We start from the raw sequence: 25,729 nt of genomic DNA, 5'->3' as shown, positions 1-25,729 counted from the left end.
ACCACTGGACACCAAGAACCATTTGTTGTTTTATAACAAGATGATGATAATAACAGCTACTACTTACAAGCACTATGGTGATTTCTCCTGTATTCCTTCACTTAACAAGTATTTATTGAATCCATGTGTGCTGGCACTTTTCTAAGAAGTGGGGAACCAGGAGTGAACAAGGTAGAGAAAATTTCTTCCCTCCTTGAGACTGGAGTCTCCTCTACTTGGTCTGCATTACCTTTTTAATCCTGAGTCCTACAAGGCAAGTGGTATCATTCCCAGTTTACAGATTAGGAAACCATGGTCTACCAGGTGACTGAAGCAGGATTCCACCCAGAGCTCTCTCTGATTCCAAAGCCCCTGCATCTGACTGTTACTCCAGAAATTGCAAGCTGGCAGCTAGGGAGCACATACGCATTGTGACATACACATTGTTTTGTTTTGTTTTTTGATTTTGGAATAATTATCAACTTTTAAAAACCAAGAGGCTTCAAGTAATATTTGTAAAGTTTCAGCTTTTCTTAGAAAATCAAGCTTTCTGGCAACACTAGACCTACGTTTCTGGGTGGCATTGGCTTGCAGCTGCTGAGCATGTCCCAGTTCACAAAGCCCCAGCCAGACCTTGTCCTATGCATGTGTTGCTGGCCTGGCCCCAGGAGGTGCATGAATTTGCAGCTCTTTCATGGCTTTACTCGAGAATCAGGCACATCAGGGCTCAATATTTGCCCTGTTTCCTCATCTGAAAAATGGGGATACTAAGAGAAAACATGTAAAGCTTGTAGTATGTGTCCAGCACATAGTCAGAGCTTAATGACCCTTATTAGCTATTCCCCCAAACAGTTGTTCTTTACACTGTACCAAGTGGACTTGCCTGTTTGATAAAGCCAGTCTGTCACCACATGTGGGTACATCACAATCAGGATTCTGCTCTATAAGGTCAGAGGGAACATGATTACAGGTGCAGGAGGGACATAAGAGCTGGCATGAACCTTACAAGGTAATGATCCACCACACTCATTCCTGGGCAATAAATTGTCACTTTGGGTTTTGTTGTGAAGGGTGAAGTCTAATGCCCTGTGCCCAGACCAGGAGTGACATCCTAGAGGTGAGTCATGAAGGGAAGAAACTGTGCAGAAGAAGAAACCTGCACTTGCTCTGAGTTCCCCTGAGGCTTTTGTGTGGACCCAAATCCTTTCCTGAATTTCTCCAGGCTACAGTCCTTCTCCAGGACTGCTAATTTCCTCTAACATCCTCACACCCCACATGGAGAGCACCCCGCATGGGGTCCACATTGGGAGATGAGGGGACTGGCTGATAGAGAATCAGGCCCCAACACAGGCTTCCCAAGTACAGCAGTTGGGTTAAATTGGTTGATTCTTTTTAAGCTAATGAACCATTTTTTCCCCCTAAATAAGGATAATAAACAGTGCCAGAATTACTGCAAAGCTGGTTACATTTTATCAGTGTGCATTCTGTTTCATATCTTTCACACAGCCTTGCGAAGTCACAGGGTTCATTTTTAATTATATTTTTAATCATAGAAACAAATGACTTAGCAGTAATAACACAAAGGAAAGCATTTTTAAGAAGTCAAATTGAAGACCCTTTCAATTTTCCAAGTTTCCTTCCAGCCCGTCTATACCTGTGGATAGTTTTATGTTATTGCAGTCATAGCGTAGTTGCAATTCACATCATGCTTTTTTTTTTTTTTTTTTTTTTTTTTTTTTTTTAGAGAGGGAAAGGGAGGGAGATAGAGAGGGAGAGAAACAGCAATATGTGGTTGCCTCTCACATACCCCATACTGGGGACCTGGCCTGCAACCCAGGCATGTGCCCTGACTGGGAATCGAACCAGTGATCCTTTGGTTCACAGGCCAGTGCTCATCCACTGAGCCACACCAGCCAGGGCTCACATCATGCTTTTTAATATTCTTAACATCACATCACAAATGTTTTCCCAAAATGTCATAATAATTTTAATGATCATTTTATGTAGGCATTTCACCCATCAAGTAGCCATTCCTCTGTTGAGCATTGAAGCTTCCTGCCCTGTTTTCAGTATTTTAAGGGTATAAACCAGACTTTCTTTTTTTTTTTCTTTCTCCAATTTTCTTAACAGCTGCAAAGTAGAATTACCTTTGGAGGGTGGTTCAGTTTTTGTTTTTTTTTAAGATTTTATTTATTTATTTTTAGAGAGAAAAGAGAAGGGAGGGAGAAAGATGGGGAATGAAATATCAATGTGTAGTTGCCTCTCTCGTACCCCCTACTGGGGACATGGCCTGCATCCCAGGTACATGCCCTGACTGTGAATTGAACCAGCAACTCTTTGGTTCACAGGCCTGCACTCAGTCCACTGAGCTACACCAGCCAGGGCACCTTTGGAGTTTTAAAATACAGATTCACAGACCCCACTCAAACTGAATGAATCAGAATCTCTGGGTATGAGGCCTGATGATGAGGACACGCCAAATGCTCCTCAGTTCCAGGATTGGGAATCACTATGACAGATAATCATACAATTTTAGCATCTTTGAGTCACTTGACAAACAAGCTTGCTGGAACCCAGGTGTTGTCCCCAGAGAAAGGGAGCAAGGTGACCAGGCCACCAGGAGACACAATGTGTATGGGCCCCTAATTGTCTGGCAGGTTGTAAGAGAGTGACACTGAACTACCGATAATATGAAACCAGGGGCAGGATAATATGAAAGAGGGGCACCTGGGATGGTGGAAATTCACCAAGAATCCAAAGCTGTGGCTAAACAAATGCCTTTGGTGTTCTCTGCCATCAAAACCTTTCTGCACCTGCCCGTGAGAAACAGCGGGGACCAGTTTCAGTTCTTCCTCTTGCCTCCCACTGAGGTACACATCCTACCACTGAAATGGGGCAAACCGAGTCACCTGGGTGCTGAGCCATTATTTATAGTGGAGATATCCAACATGGCTTGTTTTTTGGGTGGAGGGTTGTTTGAATATAATGAAGCTAAGTTAAACATTGCTATAAGTTTTTAAGAAGAGCAGAAACCCTAAAATAAAGAATCCATGATACACACCTGTACATGTATACACGCACACACACATATATAAGAAAGTGGGACTACCTATGTCTTATTTGCCTATCACAATAAACCTACAGGATATCGACTTTAACACTTGCCACTTTGTTTCAGAATTGATGTTCTCTTGTGAAGCTTCACATTACTCATGGCTGTGGTGACACCTTGGGCTGGGGGACTAACAGGATTCACTGCATGAGGACCCAGGACCCCAGGGTTGGAGCTTGGCTTCCTGAGACCTTGTTTTTGTTTGTTTGTTTGTTTTGGATTTAGCAATTGGACTTCTAAGTAATCTATAAGACCCCTTCCTGTTCTAAAAGTTTTATAATGTTAAGCTTTCTTTCTTTTTTTTTTTATTTTATATCTCCACAAGAAAATATAGCACTATTAAGTGTCTATTACATCCTATGGAGAACTTAAATCTTAGGTTACAGCATTAAGAGCTCCTGGTTTTGGTCACATAAGCTCTCTTTGAAATAAGCTTTCTTTTTTAAAAATTGAGATATAATTCACATAACATTAAGATTCACCCTTTCTGTGGTAAGCACACAGTGCAATATATAGATCTTGTATCATAGAAATGTACATTTGAAATCTATATGATACTATTAACCAGGTCACCCCAATAAATTTAATTAAAAAAAAGATTCACCCTTTTAAATGATTTAATTCAGTGGGTTTTAGTATTTTCACAGAGTTGTATAACCATCAGCATTATATAATTCTAGAACATTTTTATCATCCCAAAAGGAAACCCATCAACAGTCATTCCCCATCCCTCTCTCTCCCCCGCTTCTAGCAACTACTAATCTTCTTTGTGCTTTCATGGAATTTTTTCCTGCATATCTCAGGTAAATAAAGTCATGTGGCAGGTGAAATTTTGAGTGTGGCTTCTGTCACTTAGCATAATGTTTTCAAGGCTTATCTGTGTTATTACATGAATCAGTACTTCATTTTTTGTGGCTGAATAATATTTTCATTGTGTTAATTTTGTGTTTAAGTGAAGAAATAATGGAAAAAACATATACTGCCTCCTCCTAGACTTTACTACCCAGCTCCAACCTCTATCCCTGTTCTTCATTCTTAAACTCTGGCCTTAAATTCCACTGGCGCTCACCCCTTTTGTCTCTGTGCTGCTCACAGAATGAATGTGAGGGGGACCCAAGCTTCACCCCATTCCAGACTCTACCCTTTCCTATCACTGAACTGCAATACATCTGGACCCTCACCTCATCTCTGACCTTCCCCTATTCCTCATACCTTATTCTTCCCTAAATTTGCCCTGATTCTTTTCCCAACTGTCACTCACCCTTAAGCTTCTTCCTTCATCTCTTAACCCATCCTTGATCAATGGGTGTGAAGTCACCTACTGCATATATCTCTTGGAAATTAGTTTTAGAAAACAAGGACTTCATTATTTCTTTTAAGATCACAAACCAGGTAAATTCTTAAATGTCCAAGACATCCAAGCTGCAGCCCCCAAGGGCCATTCAGACCTTCCTGCGCACAGATCTCCAAGTTGGGGCAGCTTCCTGGAAGAATGGACATCAGGATGATGCCTCTGCCCACTCCCCCAGCTTTCTCCAGGCACTGGCACTCACCCCTTTTGTCTCTGTGCTGCCCACAGAATGAATGTGAGGGGGACCTGGCAGAGGCAATGCCAGCATTGGAGGCTGCACTTGCTGCACTTGACACCCTGAACCCCGCGGACATCTCACTGGTGAAGTCAATGCAGAACCCCCCAGGCCCTGTCAAGCTGGTCATGGAGAGCATCTGTGTCATGAAAGGGCTGAGACCAGAGAGGAAGCCAGACCCCAGCGGCAGTGGTAACCCCCTTCAGCACCCTCCCCGCTCCCCAGAGGACTGCATGGCTGCTCTTCCCTGGCAGGAAGGGTACCCAAGTCCCTGACCTCTACTCCACTCTAGGCCTGCAGGCAGTCCCCGGAATCTTAGAGGAAATGAGAAAGGATGTGCATGAGGACTGAAGAGCTCTCTTGAGTTTCTTCACCATCCACTCTCCTCTCAATGAGTCAGGAAAATGCAGGTGTCTGAGTCAAGGCCCCTGCCTGCAAGTCATTACTAAAATGAAGGTCATGGAAACAAAGGGGCTGATGTGGAGGAAGCACACAAAGAGTAGTGTGTGGGTCAGAGGGAGAGAGAGAAACAGAAAGAGCTACAGACAGACAGACAGAGAGATAACCAGAGAAAGAAAGAAAATGAGACAAAGAAAGAGCAACAGAGATTTATACTGAGAAGGAAATGGAGACCAAGACACCTAGATGCATACACATATGTACATGCAAATAAACACGTGTGCACACACAGACACATACATTGCAGACAGACATACATGCATGTGTGCGCACATGCACATAAACACACAGATACAATGAACAGAGAGAGAGATCAGGAGAGAAAGAAAGAAATTAGAAGGGGGAGAGAGACAGAGGGACACACAGAGAGAAAATGAGGAGGGAGACACTTATGCACACAGTGATAGAGAAACAGGAGAAAGATATGAAGGGTATGGAGAGAAACAGACAAAAACAGAGACACAAAGGCTGACGGTGAAAGAGAAAGGGAGACAGACCAAGAGATACAGAGACACAGAGATACACAAACATAAAGCAAGTGGGAAGAAGAGAGAGACAAGACAAAGACATACCAGAGAGAAAGAGAGGTGAGGTGTGGTGCAACATGAGCTAGTAGAGAATAATTCATGGGAGAGAGATAAAGCAGAGGGAGGCAGAGGCAGAATGGGGGCAGGGGGAGGGAGACAAGATTTCTGGGAAGGAGGGAATAGAGGAGAGAGGAAAGCTCCTTATGTAATTGAGCCTAGAAACATTAATAGGTGAGTATTCATTCTCCTTAAAAATCTGAATTAAATGTAGGATCTTGTATCAAGATAGGTGTCTTGGAATTGAACAAGAATTTTGGCTGCTTCTTTCTACTGGTTAGAATTCCCTCCTCCCTGGCTGCTTTCAGACCAAAAACCACATGAAGAAGATTTAGAATGGGTTGGGAATGGATGAAAAGAGTGTGAACTTTACAGGAGAATCCTTTAGGGGAGTAGATGAGGTGTGTTAAGTGGGTCTGAGCAAGAATCATCCAGACAGCACTTCTCTACTCTGGCCATACCTACAATCACTTGGGAGCATAAAGAATGCAGAAGCCCCGTGCCCCTTGCCCTCCCTCTCACAGAGATCCTTATTCCATTGGTCTGGGACATTTATGAGCATTAATTAGTACTTTTTTAAATACCTGGATTGTCTGAAAATGCAGCCAGGGTTGAGAATGGTACACAAATCATGGCCAGGTCCCAAGAGTCAGTTCTCTTCTTGGTTCATTGATAATCCTCATAGGACCCATCATTTGCCTTTCTAGTTCAAAAATAAAGCAAATTGTGTATATTTTTCACTCACCCTGCAGAATTTAACTAGTATATTGGGATGCAACAAAAGAGCAATTGATTCATTTTGGGCATCTTGAATTTAAAAGAAGCAGATCATTTTCCTGAAGGTAAACAAACACCTTCATGGGAAATATTTGTTTGACTTCTGTGCTTACATTAGGAAAAGGACACATTTGACCTGTTGTACTTAACATTATATCTCAAATACTACTTTTTTTGATGTACCAGACTTGGCAAACACTCACAGTGCCATGAACCAAGAAGGCCCCCAACCGTTTTTCAACAAGTCAACATTTAAAAGGAGTGCTGCCCTGGGATGAGGTTGGGACTCACTCAGTTAGGTTTGGTCAGCATGATGTTGGGTGCTAGAGAGAATGGGGCCCTGCTCCATTTCTGGGTAGGCCATGGTGGCCTCTGTCCACCTGCAAGCATCTTTCCCCACCCTTGATTTCTCTTGTGCCTCTCCACTCACTCATAAACAGGACTGTTTGGGTTCCATCCAACCTACCTCCCAGACTTGAAAAAGAATACTCAAGCCCTGGCTGTCTGGCTCAGTGGATTGAGTGCTGGCCTATGAACTGGGGGGTAGCCAATTCGATCTCCAGTCAGGGTACATGCCTGGGTTGCAGGCCAGGTCCCCAGTTGGGGGCATGCAAAAGGCAACTGATCAATGTATCTCTCACACATCAATGTTTAAAAAAATAATTCAAAAAACTTGCCCATAGCTCCTTTGCCCTCTCCATCTATGACTGGGATAAGGGCCAACATTCATTCAACACATACTTATAGATAACTGAATTTCAGGCACTATGCCAGAGTATAGGAAACACAGCAGGAGCTCACAGCTTTGAGGGAGAGGCCAACAATAAAAAGTAAACAAAAAACCCCCACAGATTGCAATAAATCTATAAAGGGAATGGATGTTTTGGCAGTTGACATGGAACAAATGTTGGGGGAGCTATAGAGGGGCCCACCTTAGTGAGGGACATCTAGGGAAACCTCTCTATGGAGGGGTGGCTTTAAAAATGAACCTAAAGTATGGCCAGGAGCCAGTGAGATGCCATTTCCAGCTCATGGTAGGGAAGCACTTGGGATCATAGAGGAGTTGAAGGAATGTCCTTCATGACTAAAGTCCAGCGAGCAGGCAAAGAGGAGGTGGGTGAGGTCGGTAGGCCTCCCAAACCATAGTGAGGAGTTCAGACTTTTCTTTTTTTAATTTAGATTTTATATTTTTAAAGCAGCTTTAGGTTCACATGAAAGAGATATCCCATATTCCCCTGCCCCCACACATGCACAGCCCCCCCATTACCAACATCCCCTACCACAGTGGTATATTTGTTACAATTGAACCTACACTAACACATTGTAATCACCCAAAGTCCATATTTACATGACATTCTGCTCTTGGGATTCTATGGACTTGGACAAATATATGACAGATGTCTATCATTATGGTATTATACAGAGTATTTTCTCTGACCTTAAAGTCCTCTGTAGGAGTTAGATTTCCCCCCCCCCCCCAGATCTGAGGAGTAGTCACTGCAAGGCCTTAAGTCTCAACCAGAAAGTCTTAATAATAGTTTTATCTCTGTTTCTCATCCCAAACAGGTAAAATGATAGAAGATTACTGGGGAGTATCAAGAAAGATTCTTGGAGATCTGAAATTCTTGGAGAGTCTTAAGGCATATGACAAAGACAACATCCCCCTAGTGATCATGAAACGGATCCGAGAGAGGTTTATTGACCACCCAGATTTCCAGCCAGCTGCCATTAAAAATGTATCATCTGCCTGTGAGGGTCTGTGCAAGTGGGTGAGGGCCATGGAAGTGTATGACCGCGTGACCAAAGTGGTAGCTCCCAAGCGGGAGCGGCTGAAGGAAGCTGAGGGAAAGTTGAACACACAGATGCAGAAACTGAACCAGAAACAAGCAGAGCTGAAGCTGGTGGAAGACCGCCTCCAGGCCCTGAATGATGACTTTGAAGAGATGAATACCAAGAAAAAGACCTTGGAAGAAAACATCGATATCTGCTCCCAAAAGCTGATCAGGGCAGAAAAGCTGATCAGTGGTCTTGGAGGAGAAAAGGACCGATGGACAGAAGCGGCCCGGCAGCTGGGGATCCGCTACAATAATCTAACAGGGGATATGTTATTGTCCTCAGGGACTGTGGCTTACCTGGGGGCCTTTACCGTGGATTATCGGGCCAAGTGCCAAAAGCAGTGGTTGGCCCAATGTATTGATAAGCACATCCCTGGCTCCAGTGACTTCAGTCTCAGCAACACATTAGGGGATCCCATAAAAATCCGTGCCTGGCAGATTGCTGGGCTGCCAGTCGACTCCTTCTCCATTGACAATGGCATCATTGTGTCCAATTCCAGACGCTGGACCTTGATGATTGACCCTCAGGGGCAGGCCAATAAGTGGATCAAGAACATGGAGAAAGTGAATAGGCTGTCGGTCACCAGGTTCTCAGATGCCAACTATGTGAGAACGCTGGAAAACGCTCTGCAGTTTGGCACCCCCGTCTTACTAGAAAATGTTGGAGAAGAGCTGGATGCCTTTATTGAACCCATCTTGCTCAAGTCCACATTCAAACAGCAAGGGGTTGAGTACATGAGGCTGGGTGAAAACATCATTGAATATTCCAAGGATTTTAAGTTATACATCACCACCCGTTTGAGAAACCCACATTACATCCCTGAAGTCGCCGTGAAAGTCTGCCTCCTCAACTTCATGATCACTCCCTTAGGTCTCCAAGATCAACTCCTTGGCATTGTAGCTGCCAAGGAGAAGCCAGAACTGGAAGAAAAAAAGAACAAGTTGATTGTAGAAAGTGCCAAGAACAAGAAACAGCTAAAAGAAATTGAAGATAAGATCTTAGAGGTCCTCTCCTTGTCAGAGGGCAACATCCTTGAGGATGAGACAGCTGTCAAAGTTTTGTCCTCCTCCAAAGAACTGTCTGAAGAAATCTCTGAGAAACAGGAAGTTGCTTCAGTGACAGAAACACAGATTGACGAGACTCGGATGGGCTATAAGCCAGTGGCTATCCACTCTGCCACCATCTTCTTTTGTATCTCTGACCTGGCCAACATTGAGCCGATGTACCAGTACTCCCTGGCATGGTTCATAAACCTCTATGTGCACTCCCTGGCCCACAGCAGGAAGACTGATGAGCTGGAACTGCGCATTGAGTACATCATTGAGTATTTCACCCTCAGTATCTACAACAATGTCTGCCGTTCTCTATTCGAGAAGGACAAGCTGCTTTTCTCCCTCCTCCTGACCATTGGCATCTTGAAAGAGAAAAAACAAATTAATGAAGAAGTTTGGTACTTTCTTCTAACTGGGGGCATTGCCCTGGACAACCCCTTCCCCAATCCAGTTACTGAATGGCTGTCTGAAAAGGCATGGGCGGAAGTGGTTCGCGCATCCACATTGCCAAAACTGAAAGGCTTGATGGAACATTTTGAACAAAATGCTAATGAATGGAAGCTCATCTATGATGCAGTCTGGCCTCATGAAGAGAAGTTCCCTGGGTCTTGGAACTTCCTTCAAGGGTTGGAGAGGATGGTGATCCTCCGATGTTTGCGGCCTGACAAGATGATTCCAGCCATCCGAGAGTTCATTGCTGAGCACATGGGCAATATGTATATTGAAGCCCCTACATTTGACCTCCAGGGTTCCTACAATGACTCCAGTTGTTGTACACCATTGATTTTTGTGTTGTCTCCTGGTGCAGATCCAATGGCGGGTAAGGGTCAAAATGTTGTGTGAAGGACATAAAGAGCCCAGAACATGAATGAATGACAAATAGCATGTCCCTTGTAGCAGGAGTCTCAAAATCAGATGACTTTGAAGGCTGAGCTGTTAATAGGCCAAGATAGGGTTGGGCTACTAAAGATTTTTTTCCCACCAGAAGGGGCCAACTGCTAGTCAATGCCCACGATTGTGGCATCATCTGTAAACCATATCATCTAATTTTTCAAGAGAAACAAGAAATACAGAAATCACCCATTTTTACATCTTGAAAACTCATTCATATTTTTTCTTAAAAATTGTATGAGGGCCAACCTGGGGCTAGATTTAGCCTGGCTGCCAGTTTGTCACCTGTGTCTTAAATCATTTTTTCTATCACTTTTTTCAGCTAGGCTCTTCTCTCTTCTTTTAATTTTTGAATTTTTGAATAATTAATACTGTGAGTAATAATAAAAAAATTAAACAATGCCGAAAGGTATAGGATTGTAGCTCAACCAGGGCTATTTTGCCCCCTCAAGGGACATTTGACAAAGTAGGGAAATACTTTTGATGTCACAACTAGGGGGTACTACTGGCATCTAGTAGATAGAGGCAAAGGATGCTGCTAAGCATCACACAATACATAGGACAGCCCCCACAACAAAGGATTATTCAGCCCAAAATGTCAGTAGTGCTGAGGTTGGGAACTTCTCATATAGAGTGAAAGGTACATCTTTCTCCTAATGTTCCCAGAAGTAACTACTATGACTAGTTTGTGTATCTTTCGGAAATCATTTGTACTTATTAAAGGGTATGAGTTGTTGACAGGAATAGATTAGTTTTCTGTTGTGTTGGACTATCTCAAAGCTTTACTTTTCTTTATTGCTGAATGAAGAAAGAGTACCAGAAATGCAAATGACAAGGTTGACATGTTCTCCTGTGAAAGCTGAGTAGTTTGACATGTATTCTGACCCAGATAGAAAGCCAGCACCCTGCCCCTCAAAGGAAGTCAGAGGAGGCAGCTGATATGAATTGGTACCCTTTCCAGGTTCCTATACCAAAATGTTATTGCCAAAGATCGATGTATGATCCCTATGTTTTACCTTTGCTTTTTTTCTATATGTCCTTTATGTGGCAGATTTAAGTAAGAGAAAGTAGCAGAAACCAGGATAGGTAAAGAATAGAAATGGGGAAAAGGTCAGAACACGGTCTGTGAATTGATGGTGTGCTGGCAGAGGTAAACAAGCGCATATTCCTTTCCCCTGTACTAGAGGCTTGATCAGATTCAGCATGAATAACTTAGGAAACTATAGGTCAAGAGGCACACACTGTCTGGTTGTCCTTATTTTTCTGATTAAGATAGATCAGTGGGCTCAAGCATTGTCTCCTGACCCAACTTCTGACTCCTCCACCACCTCCCTTATAAAGTTTCCCATCAGCCTTTCACTTAATGTAACAGTTCTCAGTCTTCACTGCACATGGGAATCACCTGGGGCGTTTAAAGAAAAATCTCCATGCCTAGGCCACACCCTTGACCAATTAAATTAAAATCTTTGTGAGTAAGACCCAGGCATTGTGTTTTATGAAGCTTTTCAGGTAATTCCAATGTGCATCCAATATTGGAACCACTGACCTAATGGTTCTAGTGGCCTTAGAAAATCATTGCCCAGATCCATTATTTCATTAAAGGCTGCAAAATGGTGATATTTTAATCCTGTCATTCTTTCCACATTTATTAGCTGAAACTGTCCTATAAAGCATTTTAAAAAAATACAGGAATTTTCCTTTGTCAACTCTGAATATAGTTTAAAAAGAACAGGCTGAAAAGGTGCTTGGTTCATTCTCTTTATTTATCAGCTTTCTGAATAAGGAGTTCGAGTCCTATTAACTTCCAAAGTTAGTTAAGCAATAAGATATTTTTTAATATGTTTCAAATATGGTGGTATTTTAATCTACTGCCATCAGTGTTCTTTCTGATGCTCAAATTATTCAATCACTGGCCTGTGCGAGCACCTTCATGCCTATATCCTTCTCATATAACCCTAGTAATTTTTAATTTTTGATAGCTTCCTTGCTATAGAGAGTCTATATATTCCAGGCTCACTTTGTACAAACATTTCTGCAAGGAACTCCAGTTCTCTTAGCAGTTCATGGTATTTGGAGGCCACAACCAGGGTACTGGGGTGCCTATTACTACTAGATGGATCCTTATTGGCAGACTGTACTGATTCTCGTTTTTATCCTCACTCAAGGACATGCTTATCGATTTTAGAGAGAGGAGAAGGGAGGGAGAAAGAGAGGGAGAGAAACATATGCAAATGAGAAACATCTTGGTTGACTCTCGTACACATCCCATTTGGGGACTGAAGCCACAACCTAGGCATGTACCCTGACCAGGGATCAAACCCACAACTTTTCTGTTTAAAGGATGACGCCCAACCAACTGAGCCACACTGGCCAGGGCCACTAATTCTCTCTTTGTCTGTTATCTAACCTGCTGTTTTTGACTTAAGTAACAATGTTTTTCATTTCTCAAAGTTTTATTTATTTTATTTTAAATCCATGTATTTTTTCATAGAACTGAATTATATCAGCTCTATGTTCCTTCTTTAATGATTTTTCAGATGTGTTTTTTTATGCTGTTTTTCAGAGGATATATTAATTTGCTAGGGCTTCCACAACAAATAACAAAGACTGGTGGCTTAACAGAAATGTATTTTCTCCCAATTCTGGAGATTAGAAGTGCAAATTTAAGGCGTTAGTAGGGTTGATTTCTTCTGAGGCCTCTCTCCTTGGCTTGTTCATGGCTATCTTCTTTCTGTGTTTTCACATGGTCTCAATGAGTGTCCTAATCTCCTTTCCTTATGACATCAGTCATATTGGATGAGGACATACCCTAATGACCTCATTTTAATTTAACTACCTCTTTAAAGACCCTATCTACAAATAGTCACATTCTGAGGTCCTGGGAATTGGGACTTCAAGATACAGATTTGGAGGGGTCAGAGTTCAGCCCACAACAGAGACCAGATGTAATCTTTGGGTCCTCCTGTTTGTTGTATGTGTTGACTATCCCTAATAGTGATGTATTTTCTCACGTACTTGGTAATTGTTTATTGTGAATTGACAATCAGAAAGCTCGTGTTATTTTGTGAGATTGTCAAATACCTTGGGTTTAGGAGTACCTTAACAGAACAATTTTATATTTGCAAACAACAGTGCCCCAAGGTTTCAAGTTCTGAATCAATTTTATAAGGGAAAGCTCTCAGTTTGGTAATCCCACACACAGGTAAAGTCGTACCCCTCATTGCATTTGGCATAGGCTGAGTATTGATTTCTCACTGGAGAGTTTTAATTTTTTCCATCCAGGCTACAAGTTTTCTATCTAGGATAGACAAGCTTTCACATTGCTTCTTGAGTCAGTGACCAGATTTCTGGCCTTCTCAATATAAAGGCCAGAAGTCCTTTGAGAATCCTAACTTTATTTTTAAAAAACTCTTAGTTCCAGAATCCCATCTCTTTTGAGTGCAAAGTTGTTATGTCCATCTCCCATAGACAAACTCCAACTTTCAAACTGGTTAAATAAAGTATGGTATTTTACCAATGGTGAAATACTATGTAACCACAAAAAAGAATAAGGCCTTTACAAATGTATTGATGGAGAGAAGGGTTTTAAGGAACTACTATAAAGGACACATGGACAAAACCAAAGGGGAGGGTGGAAGCAGGGGAGGGAGGTGGGTTGGGCTGGGGTGGGGTAGAGAGGTGGGGAGAAAATGAAGACAACTGTAACTGAACAACAATAAAATAATTTAAAATTTTAAATAAATAAATAAATAAACAAATGTACTAATGTGGAAAATTCTAAGTGAAAAAAGTAAATGTATTATTCTACAATTCATGTAAGTAGAAGAGTATGTATGCATGATTTAAATGCATAAAATATCTCTGGTAGGATTGACAAAACCTTGTAATGTTGTTGCCTCTGAGAGAGAGAAAAGTGAAAGAGACTTACTTGAAATTTCACTGTACAAACACTCTTTTTCCTAATAAAATAAATATCTAAAAACCCAGTCCCCAGTTCTTTGGTTCTGTGCTCATCTCTCTAGTTTTGATTTCCCTTTTTATTTTTGGGACATGGGAATTTCTCTTTCTTTCAAACTATGATTTTTTTTTGTTTGTGTAATTTTTTTTGAAATCAAGAATGTCTGTGCATTCAGAGCAAAAGAGGAATCAATAGTATCTGCATTATCCATCTTATCAAAAGTCTAAAGCTTCCCCAGAGACTTGCTTATTTTGTAATTAACAGAAGCCAGTGAGTTTCTTTCTGAGTCCAGAATTGTAATGTAACCCCTCCTTTTGTGATGTTATTGTTAATGTGGTCTAAGCTGGCTTGTTCTCTTTTAAAGGACCCTTTTCTTTCTGGTCTCAGGCTTGCTGAAGTTTGCTGAAGATCTTGGCATGGGAGGTGCCAAAACACAGATCATATCCCTTGGCCAAGGCCAAGGCCCTATTGCAGCCAAAATGATCAACACTGCCATCAGAGAAGGCACCTGGGTGGTCTTACAGAACTGCCATCTGGCCACAAGCTGGATGCCTCCTCTGGAGAAGATCTGTGAAGAGGTGATTGTTCCTGACAGCACCAACATCAGATTCAGGTGAGATGCTACCCCACCTCTGCCTGTCTCTGGGCCCCAGCTGGAGCCCCAAACATGTTGGTAGCAGGGAAGGCAAAGATGAATATGACAGAGTTCTGCCCTTAAGCAGTGTGGGGTCAATTCATGGCTCTCCCACTACCCATGGTGAGGACTGGCCAGGGGGTCCCTGGCCAGAAGGAATGTGTATTGTTTTGGGAGTGGATTGTAACTCCCTCCTTATCTCCTTTGGGGAGCGGCTTCTTGCCCTGTGACTGCTCCTTGACCTTTTTCTTCTGCACCTCTACACTGTTGCAATGTAGCTTTGGGCCACACTTAGGTTTGTTCAACCTGGACCTTTGCTACCTTTGTCTAGGACACCTTATAATGAGCCTCAGACAGGAGGAGGTGCAGTCTCTCTTGCAGTGACCTGCCACTGTCAGTGTACTCCACTATAATGTGAGTAATAAACAGCATGTCCACATCAGCTAGTCTATCGGGTGGTTTTTCTTGGAACATCATGTACACTTAAGTGGCTCCCCAGTTTGGGGCTCCTATGTTACAGGAGCTCTCAGTCTAGCAGAAGGCATCCCACAGGTGAATAATGCTCCTGTTCTAAGAAGAAGCATGGAGCACAGAAAAGGAAAGGGCAAGTCGGGGAAGACCTGGAGAACTGACATTTACCTGGGATTTTGAAAGATAGTAGGAGTTTGCCAGGAAGGACATTCCAGCAGAGGAGACAGCATTTGCAAAAGCAAAGATGCATATTAAGGAAACACTGAGAAGTTATACTATGACTCTGGGGCACATTCTGTGAGAAGCTGTTGAGGGTATATGATAGGAAATGTGTCTGGGAAGGTATATTAAATATCAGCAAATTTGATTAAAAAAATAATTTCTCACTGGCACTGCCTCCTCGAAGTGTGCCTGCCCCCGTGGCTGCAGTGGCTGTGTCCCCCACCTCAGCCACCTCTGCCTCAGCTGAGCTCCCACCTCTGACACTGGAGCCACAGCCAAGCCCATGCACCCCCACCTCAGCTGTGGAGGCCAGGGCATGCCTGCAAGGCCGCTGCAGAGATTTGTGCCTACCCCCGCCACCTCAACCACTGTGGCACCCCTGCCCCTGCTCCTCAGGACTGACTGGCAAGTTGGAAATAGGAAGCACCCCCCACAGAGGAGAGCAGTAGAGCTCAGGAAGTTAGCAGTCCCCAGAAAGACTTAACTCAGTGAGGGAGCTCAAATACCCTGAAGAGACTTTGAGAGTGCCTAGCACCTAGGACAGCAAAGAGCAAGAAGGTGGTGTATGAGTTGCCCCTAATTGGTGCACCTCAGGAACAGCACAACTGGTGGACTGAAGGCATAGGCTTGGTGCAGAAGGGCACTGGGGGCCAACAGCAAACTGAGGAACTGGGCTAGAGGCTGGACAACTGTGTGAATAGTGCGGCCCAAAACTGGCCCCAGCCCTCACAAAACTATAGGAAGGCAGAAAAGTAAAACCTAAACCCCCTTAGCCTGCTGCAGCCAGGAAGACCAGGAGAACTCACTTTGCCAGTTTAAAGTGAGCAGAAGGCTTTTCTATATTGAAGTGGACACCGGCCTGCGGGGTCCACAGCATTGTGGCTGAGAAGAGACAAATTCACACGGACCACTAAGTCCTATGGAGGAAAAGGGACATCACGGCCACTCTCTCAAGAGGAGAGCACCTTGGAGTACCTCAGCCATTCTCTCAAGAGAAGAACACCCAGATCCTTGCCTTGACAGTCTTTTATTGCTTTTCTGGGCACGTTACATTGAGGATGGTCTTCATTTACTATGCACAGGTTCCCTTTATATGGTTACCTTTTACAGAAAACAAAGGAGAGGATGTTGCTAATTACATGAAAAAGGAAGGATATTTGCAAATATAAAGGGAAAAGTGGTTGAACTGGTTACACTAGTCCTTGGAAGGTTTAGCATAGATTTTAGGAAGTTACTGTAAAGATATGCAGTAAATGTTTGCTGCCTCAATTCAGGGTGAGGGAGTTTTAGCAAAAAGCAAGTCTCAAAGTGGCCTAGGTACAATGCAGGCCTGAATCCCCACGGGAGAACCTATCCATGGGCGTGGATCCTATGTGCTAGACCTCACTTTCCAGTGGCCTTTCAGAGTGGGAGCTGGGCCCACACCATGCAGAACGGTCTCCTATACTTTATATATATATTTTTCCTTTTATTTTCTTTTACTGTTTTTTTTTTTTTTCCCCAAGTGAGACAATAAGACCTGGAGCCATGAAAGAACCAGAGTCAGACCCAAAGAGGGGTTACAAGGCTAATCCCAACAATTGAGAAACTGAGAAAAATATCACTCTGCTATTCCAGAGAATTTGCATGTTATTGTTTATTTGTATTATTATTATTTTTCATGATTTTACCTCTTTTATTTTATTAGTATTATTTAATTTCTCTTCTTTCTGTTTAGTTTTCTTCATTTTATTTGTTTAATTGCACTGTTTTGCTGGTTTTCCTTGTTCTCTCTTTCATAGTGTATTCTTAATTTTCCTTCTTTCACTTCACTTGTGTTCCAAAGCACACTACTCTAGGTTCTATACTTCACACTCTTGGTATTCAGATCACATAGGTGCTGCCATATGATTGTTGCTCCACTGCTATTGTAAATAATTGCTTTTCCATGCAATTGTAAATACTACACAGCACCCCTCCCGGATCTTAGCACATTTCACTGTCTTCCGGAACTTTATTATTGTTGTGGTTAACTGTATTCTGTCGCATATCTCACCTATTTTCTATAAATTAATCTCACTATATCTCAAAACTGAAATCATATCAAGCATTTTCTCTGACCACAGGGGACTGAAAATAGAAACCAGTCTCAAGAAAAAAACTGAAAAACACTCAAACTCATGGAGATTGAATAGCATGCTATTAAACAATGAACGGATCAAGAATGACATCAAGGAAGAAATCAAAAAGCTTCTGGAAACAAATGAAAATGAACTCAAAACAATCCAAAACTTATGGGACACAGTGAAGGCCATCGTGAGAGGGAAGTTCATAGCGATACAGGGAAGGGCTTACAGGAACCATTATAAATGACACATAGACAATAACAAGGGGGAAGGAAACAGGGGAATGAGGTGGGAGGGGTAGGGTGGTGGGGAAGGGTCAGAGGAAAAGGCAGAAAATTATACTTGAACAACATTAAAAATGTTAAAAAAAATAAAAAAGGAAACATCAAATAAATAACCTACCCTGCAGCTAAAAGAACTGGAGGAACAACAAAAAAGACAGCCCGGAGCAAGTAGAAAGAAGGAAATAACAAAGATCAGAGCAGAATTAAATGACATAGAAACTGAAAGCACAGCCCTAAGGATCAATAAATCCAGGAGCTTATTCTTTGAAAGATAAATAAAATCAACAAGCCTTTAAGAAGACTCATCAAGAAAAAAGGAGAGAGGACCCAAATAAACACAATCAGAAATGAAAAAGGAGAGATTACAAGAGATACCACAGAAATACAAAGGATTGTAAGAAATTCTACGATGAACTGTATGCCAAGAAATTTGAAAACACAGGTGAAATGGACACATTTCTAGAAAAATATAATTCTCTAAAACTCAATGAAGAAGAAGCAGAAACCCTGAACAGAACAATAACAGCTGACAAAATTGAAGCAGTAATTAAATAACTCCTGACACACAAAAGCCCTGGATTGGATGGTTTCACAGGAGAATTTTATAAAGCATTTAAGGAAAAGCTAACCCCTATCCTTCACAGATTATTCAAAAAAATCCAAGAAGATGGAAGACTCCCAAACTCTTTTTATGAAGCCAGCGTCATCCTAATCCCGAAACCAGATAAAGACATAACAAAGAAAGAAAACTTCAGACTAATATCACTGATGAACATAGATACTAAAATCCTCAACAAAATGTTGACAAACTGCATCCAGCAATACATTAAAAAGATCATACACCATGATCAAGTGGGATTCATCCCAGGGATGCAAAGATGGTACAATATTTGCAAAGCAATAAATGTAATACATCACATAAATAAAGGAAAGACAAAAATCATATGATCATATCAACAGATGTGGAAAAAGCATTTGATAATGTATAGTGATTTATGATAAAATCACTCAGTAAAGTGGGAATAGAAGGAGCATGCCTCAACATAATAAAGGCCATATATGAGAGATCTACAGCCAACATCAACTCAATGGGCAAAAAATAAAAGCTTTCCAAAACTAAAAGCTTAGTTTAAAAACTAAGATTAGGAACAGACAAAGATGTCTGCTTTCATCATTCCTATTCAACATAATATCGGAAGTCCTAGCCATAGCAATCAGACAGACAAATAAAAAAGAAAGAAAGAAGAAAGAAAGAAAGAAAGAAAGAAAGAAAGAAAGAAAGAAAGAAAGAAAGAAAGAAAGAAGAGAAAAGGCACCCAAACTGGAAAGGAGGAAGCAAAACTGTCATTGTTTGCAGATGACATGATAGTGTACATAGAAAATCCTGTAGACTACACCAAAAAAGTATTCAACCTAATAACTGAATTTGGCAAAACAGCAGGATGCGAGTCAATATTCAGAAATCAAAGGCATTCTTGTACACCAACAACGAAACTGCAGAAACAGAAATCAGGAAAAAAATCCCATTTGATATAGCAACAAGAAAAATCAAGTACCTAGGAATAAATCTAACCAAGGAGCTAAAAGACCTGTACTCAGAAAACTACACAACACTGAAGAAATTAAGGAAGATCCAAATAAATGGAAGCATGTACCATGCTCATGGATTGGAAGAAGTAACATCATCAAAATGTCCATACTACCCAAAGCGATTTATAGATTCAATGTAATCCCTATTAAAGTAACAATGACATATTGCACAGATATAGAACAAACATTTAGAAAATTTGTATGGAACCATAAACGACCCTGAATAGCTGCAGCAATTTTGAGAAAGAAGAGCAAAGTAGGAGGGATCACAATACCTGATATCAAACTGTATTACAAGGCCACTGTAATCCAAACAGCCTGGTACTGGCATAAGAACAGACACACATACCACTAGAACAGAATAGAGAGCCCAGAAATAAACCCAAGTCTCTATGGTCAATTAATATTCAACAAAAGTGGGCATAAAATGGAGTAAAAATAGCCTTTTCAACAAATGGTGTTGGGAGACCTGGACAGCTACATGCAAAACAATGAAACTCGATCACCAACTTACATCATACACAGAAATAAATTCAGGGTGGATAAAAGACTTAAATATAAGTCATTTCACCATAAAAGTCCTAAAGGAAAACATAGGCAGGAAAATCTCAGATATTCTACAGAGTAATATTTTCACTGATATGTACCCTAGGGCAAAAAACATAAAGGAAAGAATAAACAAATGGGACTCATCAAAATAAAAATCTTCTGCACAGCTAAATAAAATAGCATTAAAATGAAAAGAGAACCAAATGTATGGGAAAACATATTTGCCAATGATAGCTCGGACAAGGGTTTGATCTCAAAAATATGTACATAATTCATAGGACTCCACTCCAGGAAGACAAACAACCCAATTAAAAAATGGGCAAAAGACCTGAACAGACACTTCTCCAAGGAGGACATATAGAGGTCCCAGAGACATATGAAAAGATGCTCAGCATCACTAGCCATCAGAGAGATGTAAATTAAAACCACAGTGAGATACCACTTCACACCAGTCAGAATGGCCATCATAAACAAATCAAAAAACAATAAGTGATGGAGAGGTTCTGGAGAAAAGAGAACCCTAGTGCACTGTTGCTGGGATTGCAGACTGGTGCGGCCACTGTGGAAAACACTATGGAATTTCCTCAGAAAACTAAAAATGGAACTGCCTTTGACCTGGAAATTCCACTCCTGCGATTATTTTCTAAGAAACCTGAAACACCAATCCATAAGAACCTATGCACCCCAATGTTCATAGCAGCACAAATTACAATAGCCAAGTTCTAGAAGCAGCCTAAGTGCCCATCAGTAAATGAGTGGATCAAAAAACTATGGCACATTTACACAATAGAATACTACACAGCAGAATGAAAGAAGGAGCTCTTACCCTTTGCGGCAGCATGGATGGAACAGAGAACATTATGCTAAGTGAAGTAAGCCAGACGGTGAACAACAAATACCACATGATCTCATCTTCAAGTGGAACTTAATCAACAAAACAAACAAGTAAGCAAAATATAACCAGAGATATCAAAATTAAGAACAATCTGACAGTAACCAGAGGGGAGGTGGGAGAGGCTAGTGGGGGGAAAGAGCAGAAGGGTTTTCAGGAACAGCTATAAAGGATACATGGACAAAACCAAAGGGATGTAGAATCAGGGGATGGAGGTGGCAATGGCTGGTGGGGGGGAGTGGTACAGGGTAAATACAGACAACTGTATTGAACAACAATAAAATAATTTAAATAAATAAATAATAATTAATTAATTAATCAATTAATTAAATAATTTTTCTTTAAAAATATCTCACCTGTAGTCTAGGCACCTTTGTCCTTGCTCTGGCCTATATTTCTGGGGCTCCATGGAATTTTAATCAATGTTAGAAACAGCTATTTTTTGTGTGTGTGAACTTTAAAGCCTAGTAACTGGGACTTGGGTTTTGCATTTGCAGAGTAATGAGTTGAATTAGACAGACGTCAAAGCCCCTTTTAACTTAAATGTTCAGTGATTCTCTTATTCCAGGCAGGGGTCAACCAACAACGGCTGCTGGAACATATCTACCGCTTGTTTTTGTATGGCTTGTAAACTAAGAATAGTTTTCACATTTCGAATAAAATCAAAAGAAGAATGATATTTCATGACACATGAAAATTATATGTAATTAAAATTTCATTGTCCATAAATACAGTTTTATTGAAATACAGCTGTACTCACTTATATATTATCTGTGACTGCTTTCATGCTACAAGTAATTGTGACAGAAACCACATGGCCTACTAAGGCTTTTTTTTCAGTGTATTATGCTTTATTTATTGATTATGCTATTACAGTTGTCCCATTTCCCCCCCTTCACTCCACTCCATCATGCACACCCCCTCCCTCCCACATTCCCCCCTTACAGCTCATGTCCATGGGTCATACATATAAGTTCTTTGGCTTTTACATTTCCTATACTATTCCTAACCTCCCCCTGTCTATTTTCTACCTACCATTTATCCTACTTATTCTCTGTACCCTTCCCCTGTCTGTCCCCCTCCCACTCCCCTCTTGATAACCTTCCATGTGATCTCCATTTCTGTGGTTCTGTTCCTGTTCTAGTTGTTTGCTTAGTTTTTTTTTTTTTTTTTTTGGTTTTAGGTGTGGTTGTTAATAACTGTGAGTTTTCTGTCATTTTTACTGTTCTTATTCTTTATCTTCTTTTTGTTAGATAAATCCCTTTACCATTTCATATAATAAGGACTTGGTGATGATGAACTCCTTTAACTTGACCTTATCTGAGAAGCACTTTATCTGCCCTTCCATTCTAAATGATAGCTTTGCTGGATACAGTAATCTTGGATGTAGGTCCTTGTCTTTCATGACTTTGAATACTTCTTTCCAGCTCCTTCTTGCCTGTAAGGTCTCTTTTGAGAAATCGGCTGACAGTTTTATGGGAACTCCTTTGTAGGTAACTGTGTCCTTTTCTCTTGAGGCTTCTAAGATTCTCTCCTTCTCTTTAATCTTGGGTAATGTAATTATGATGTACCTTGGTGTGTTCCTCTTTGGGTCCAGCTTCTTTCTGAGCTTCCTGGACTTCCTGGAAGTCTATTTCCTTTGCCATATTAGGGAAGTCCTCCTTCATTATTTGTGCAAATAAGTTTTCTATTTCTTGCTCTTGCTCTTCCTCTTCTCCTTCTGGTACCCCTATAATTCAGACATTGGAACGTTTCAAGATGTCCCTGAGGTTCCTAAGCCTCTCTTCATTTTTCCAAATTCGTGTTTCTTCATTCTTTTCTGGTTGGATGTTTCTTTCTTCCTTCTGGTCCACACTGTTGATTTGAGTCCCAGTTTCCTTCCCGTCACTATTGGTTCCCTGTACATTTTCCTTTGTCTCTCTTAGCATAGTCTTCATTTTTTCATCTAATTTGTGACCAAATCCAACCAATTTTGTGAGCTTCCTGATTACCAGTGTTTTGAACTGTGCATCTGATAGGTTGGCTATCTGTTTTCTGCTTAGTTTAATTTTTTCTGGAGCTTTGAAGTGTTCTGTCATTTGGGCCATTTTTTTTTTTATCTTGGCATGCCTGTTACGAAAGGGGGCAGAGCCTTAGGTGTTCACTGGGGCAGGGTAATGCTGGCCACTATGCTGTGACACTGTATGTGGGGGAGGGGCCGAGAGGAAACAATGGCGCTTGCTCCACTCTCTGCTGGATTTCAATCACTCCCTCTCCTACCCACAATCAAACTGGTCCCCTCTGGTGCTGATTCCCGAGTGGGTAAGCTTGTGACCCACCCACCTAGAGACCCATGCTCTAGGCCCCTGTGGGTCTCTCCAACGACTTCTCCTGTGAGGCTCGGAGTTTCTCCTGCTGCCGCCTCCACTCCCATGGGTATTTTCAATCAGAGGTTTGAGGCTTTATTTCCCAGCGCTGGAGCCCTGGGTTGTATGGTCTGTCACCTGGTCCACCAGCTGCTGCCTTGCCAGCCAGCTGCAGCCTTGCCTGCCCTGCCTCGCAATCTGTCAGCTTGCTGGGTCTGCCAGCCACCACCTTGCTGTGAGTCTTCTCTGCTCCTGGCTGCCTGTCTCCGCCCCTCCTACCAGTCAGGATGAATGTTTCTTCTTTATCTCCTTGGTTGTCGGACTTCCATACAGTTCGATTTTCTGTCAGTTCTGGTTGTTTTATGTTTTTAAATTGTTGTTGTCCTTCTTTTGGTTGTGCAAAGAGGCACAGTGTGTCTACCTACACCTCCATCTTGGCCGGAAGCCGCTTTATCGGCCTGCTAAGGCTTTTACATTTACCATTTGATCCTTTATAGGAAAATTTTGTCAACTCTTGCTCTAGCCAACAAAGCTTGGTGGGATTTTTCATTTTAGTTATGTCTGCCTGAAAATACGAAAGTGTTTGGTGATTATTTACAATGCCAGGTTAGGCTATAGTTGATTCTATTTATGCAAAACTCAGGTAAGATTCATGTGAGGGTTTGCGGGATCCACTAGTTTCAAGAATTCTATTTGATTTGGGATGGTGAGTTAATTCATTGACTGTCAATGACATACTCAATAAAGGAAAAATTATTCATGCTGACCTTTAAGGCCTTCTATAATATGTTCCTAACCCAAAAGTCATGAACTTAAGTGCTTACAGTAGCCAGTATATAACATAAATGAGTGAGGACAACTAGACACAAGAAATATTCCACTTTTCACAGCACAGTAGCAGCCATCTTGAGCAGTCAGCCTCAGAGTCGGATACAGTAGGGAGTGGTGGGGACTGCAGTGAACTAGAGGCACAGGCTGTGTGGAGGAAAGCAATCACTGTTTAATACCAGCTACTGTGCCATGCACAGATGCAGGCCTCTAGTGATCAGCCTTTCTGATTATCTTAAAGAGAGAAAGGAATATAGAATTTTAAAAGAAAGTCCTAGATTTTTAAAAGTTGTGAACTACTTCAAAAATATGTTAAAGCATTATATTGGTTTTCATGGTGTAAGCTTACATTACCAGTTTATGGCCTCTTCTTTCCCCTCTGAGTCCTGTGACTAGACCACAATAGATGATCCACCAAGCCTTACCACATCCTGCCTCTCTCTCTTTCCTGTGGTTGCTCAGCCTGTGTCCTCTGTTTTTAATGATCTTCCATCCCCAAATCTACCTGTTGGAAACCTCTCTGATGTCTAGCAAAAAAAACCTACAAACAAAAACCTGCAAAAATGAAACAAATCATGATTCCATGGTGTGCATGTAACTTGAGCTTGGGTAAGAAACACAAATCAATAAAAACCTGGAAGAAAATATGCCAAAATATTACCTCTAAAATTATAGTTTTTTTCTTCTACATACTTTTATATATGAGGGGGACCCCCCAAAAATGGAATTATCTTCTTCTGGAAGGCAGGCCACTGTAGTGCAGTCTTCCCCTGCTAGGTGAGTGTTCTAGGAACCCATCTGTATCAGTGTACCAGCTGGCATTGCTATGAGAGGCTGTGTTCACCTTCAGCAAATTTTTTTTGAAGACTCTTGACGCATTTGCCCAATTCATGATGGGTGATTTAAGAGTGCATCTGCCCACACCACGCTGAATGTTCAGCAGATTTGACCCAAAATGGCATGAAAACCTAATCCCTACTCTCCATATTTGCCCAATCTCGCCCCTAGCAACTTTTTTCTGTTTCCCCAGATGAAAAAAGTCCTCAAAAGGAAACATTTTGCCAATGTGGAAGAGGTGAAACAAAAAGTGACAGAAGCATTAAAAGACATCAAAATCAATGAGTTCAAAAACTGTTTTGAGCAGTGGTAAAAATGTTTCAATAGGTGTATTGCATCGAATGGAGAGTACTTTGAATGTGACTGAAGTTTAAACATGTAAGAATAAATAAACGATTTTTAAAAAATAAATTCCTTTTTTTGGACTTTCCCCCCTCATATGTTGCCTTTTTTGTGGGCATAGATGAGCTTTTATATTTTAAAGGAAGAAATCTTCCATATTGTCAAGGCCTCTTTCAAATGCCATTTCCTCTATGACTAGAGGTCAGCAAACTTCTTCTGTAAAGAGTTAGATAGTAAATATTTCAGACTTTGTGAGCCATATCATCTCTGTTGCAACCAGTCAACTCTGCATCAAAGCAGCCTTAAATAATATGTAAATGAAGCAGTGTAGCCAGGTTCCCATAAAACTTTATTTACAAAAACAGGCCCTAGTTTTTGTAAATAAAAATAGGCCAT

At 41.4% G+C, this 25,729-nt stretch overlaps 1 protein-coding gene and 1 non-coding gene across 2 annotated transcripts in view; one reads left to right on the top strand and one right to left on the bottom strand.

The window, feature by feature from the left end:
• The window catches only part of DNAH3 (dynein axonemal heavy chain 3), a 239,369-nt gene that overhangs the window by 197,795 nt on the left and 15,845 nt on the right, over positions 1–25,729 (top strand). Inside the window, exons 51-53 of the mRNA XM_024560497.3 lie at positions 4,671–4,869; positions 8,064–10,205; positions 14,622–14,847. Coding sequence (XP_024416265.2) covers positions 4,671–4,869; positions 8,064–10,205; positions 14,622–14,847 — 2,567 coding nt within the window. The remainder of the gene's footprint in view (positions 1–4,670; positions 4,870–8,063; positions 10,206–14,621; positions 14,848–25,729) is intronic.
• On the bottom strand, positions 3,400–3,526 carry LOC112304913 (small nucleolar RNA SNORA25). Its single transcript, XR_002974794.1, has one exon. It is a non-coding gene; the product is annotated as a small nucleolar RNA SNORA25 (small nucleolar RNA).

The sequence above is a fragment of the Desmodus rotundus genome, chromosome 1, assembly GCF_022682495.2.
Source record: "Desmodus rotundus isolate HL8 chromosome 1, HLdesRot8A.1, whole genome shotgun sequence".
Classification (NCBI taxonomy): Eukaryota; Metazoa; Chordata; class Mammalia; order Chiroptera; family Phyllostomidae; genus Desmodus; species Desmodus rotundus.
Note: the sequence above shows the minus strand (reverse complement) of the source record. Positions and strands in the feature narration are given on the sequence as shown.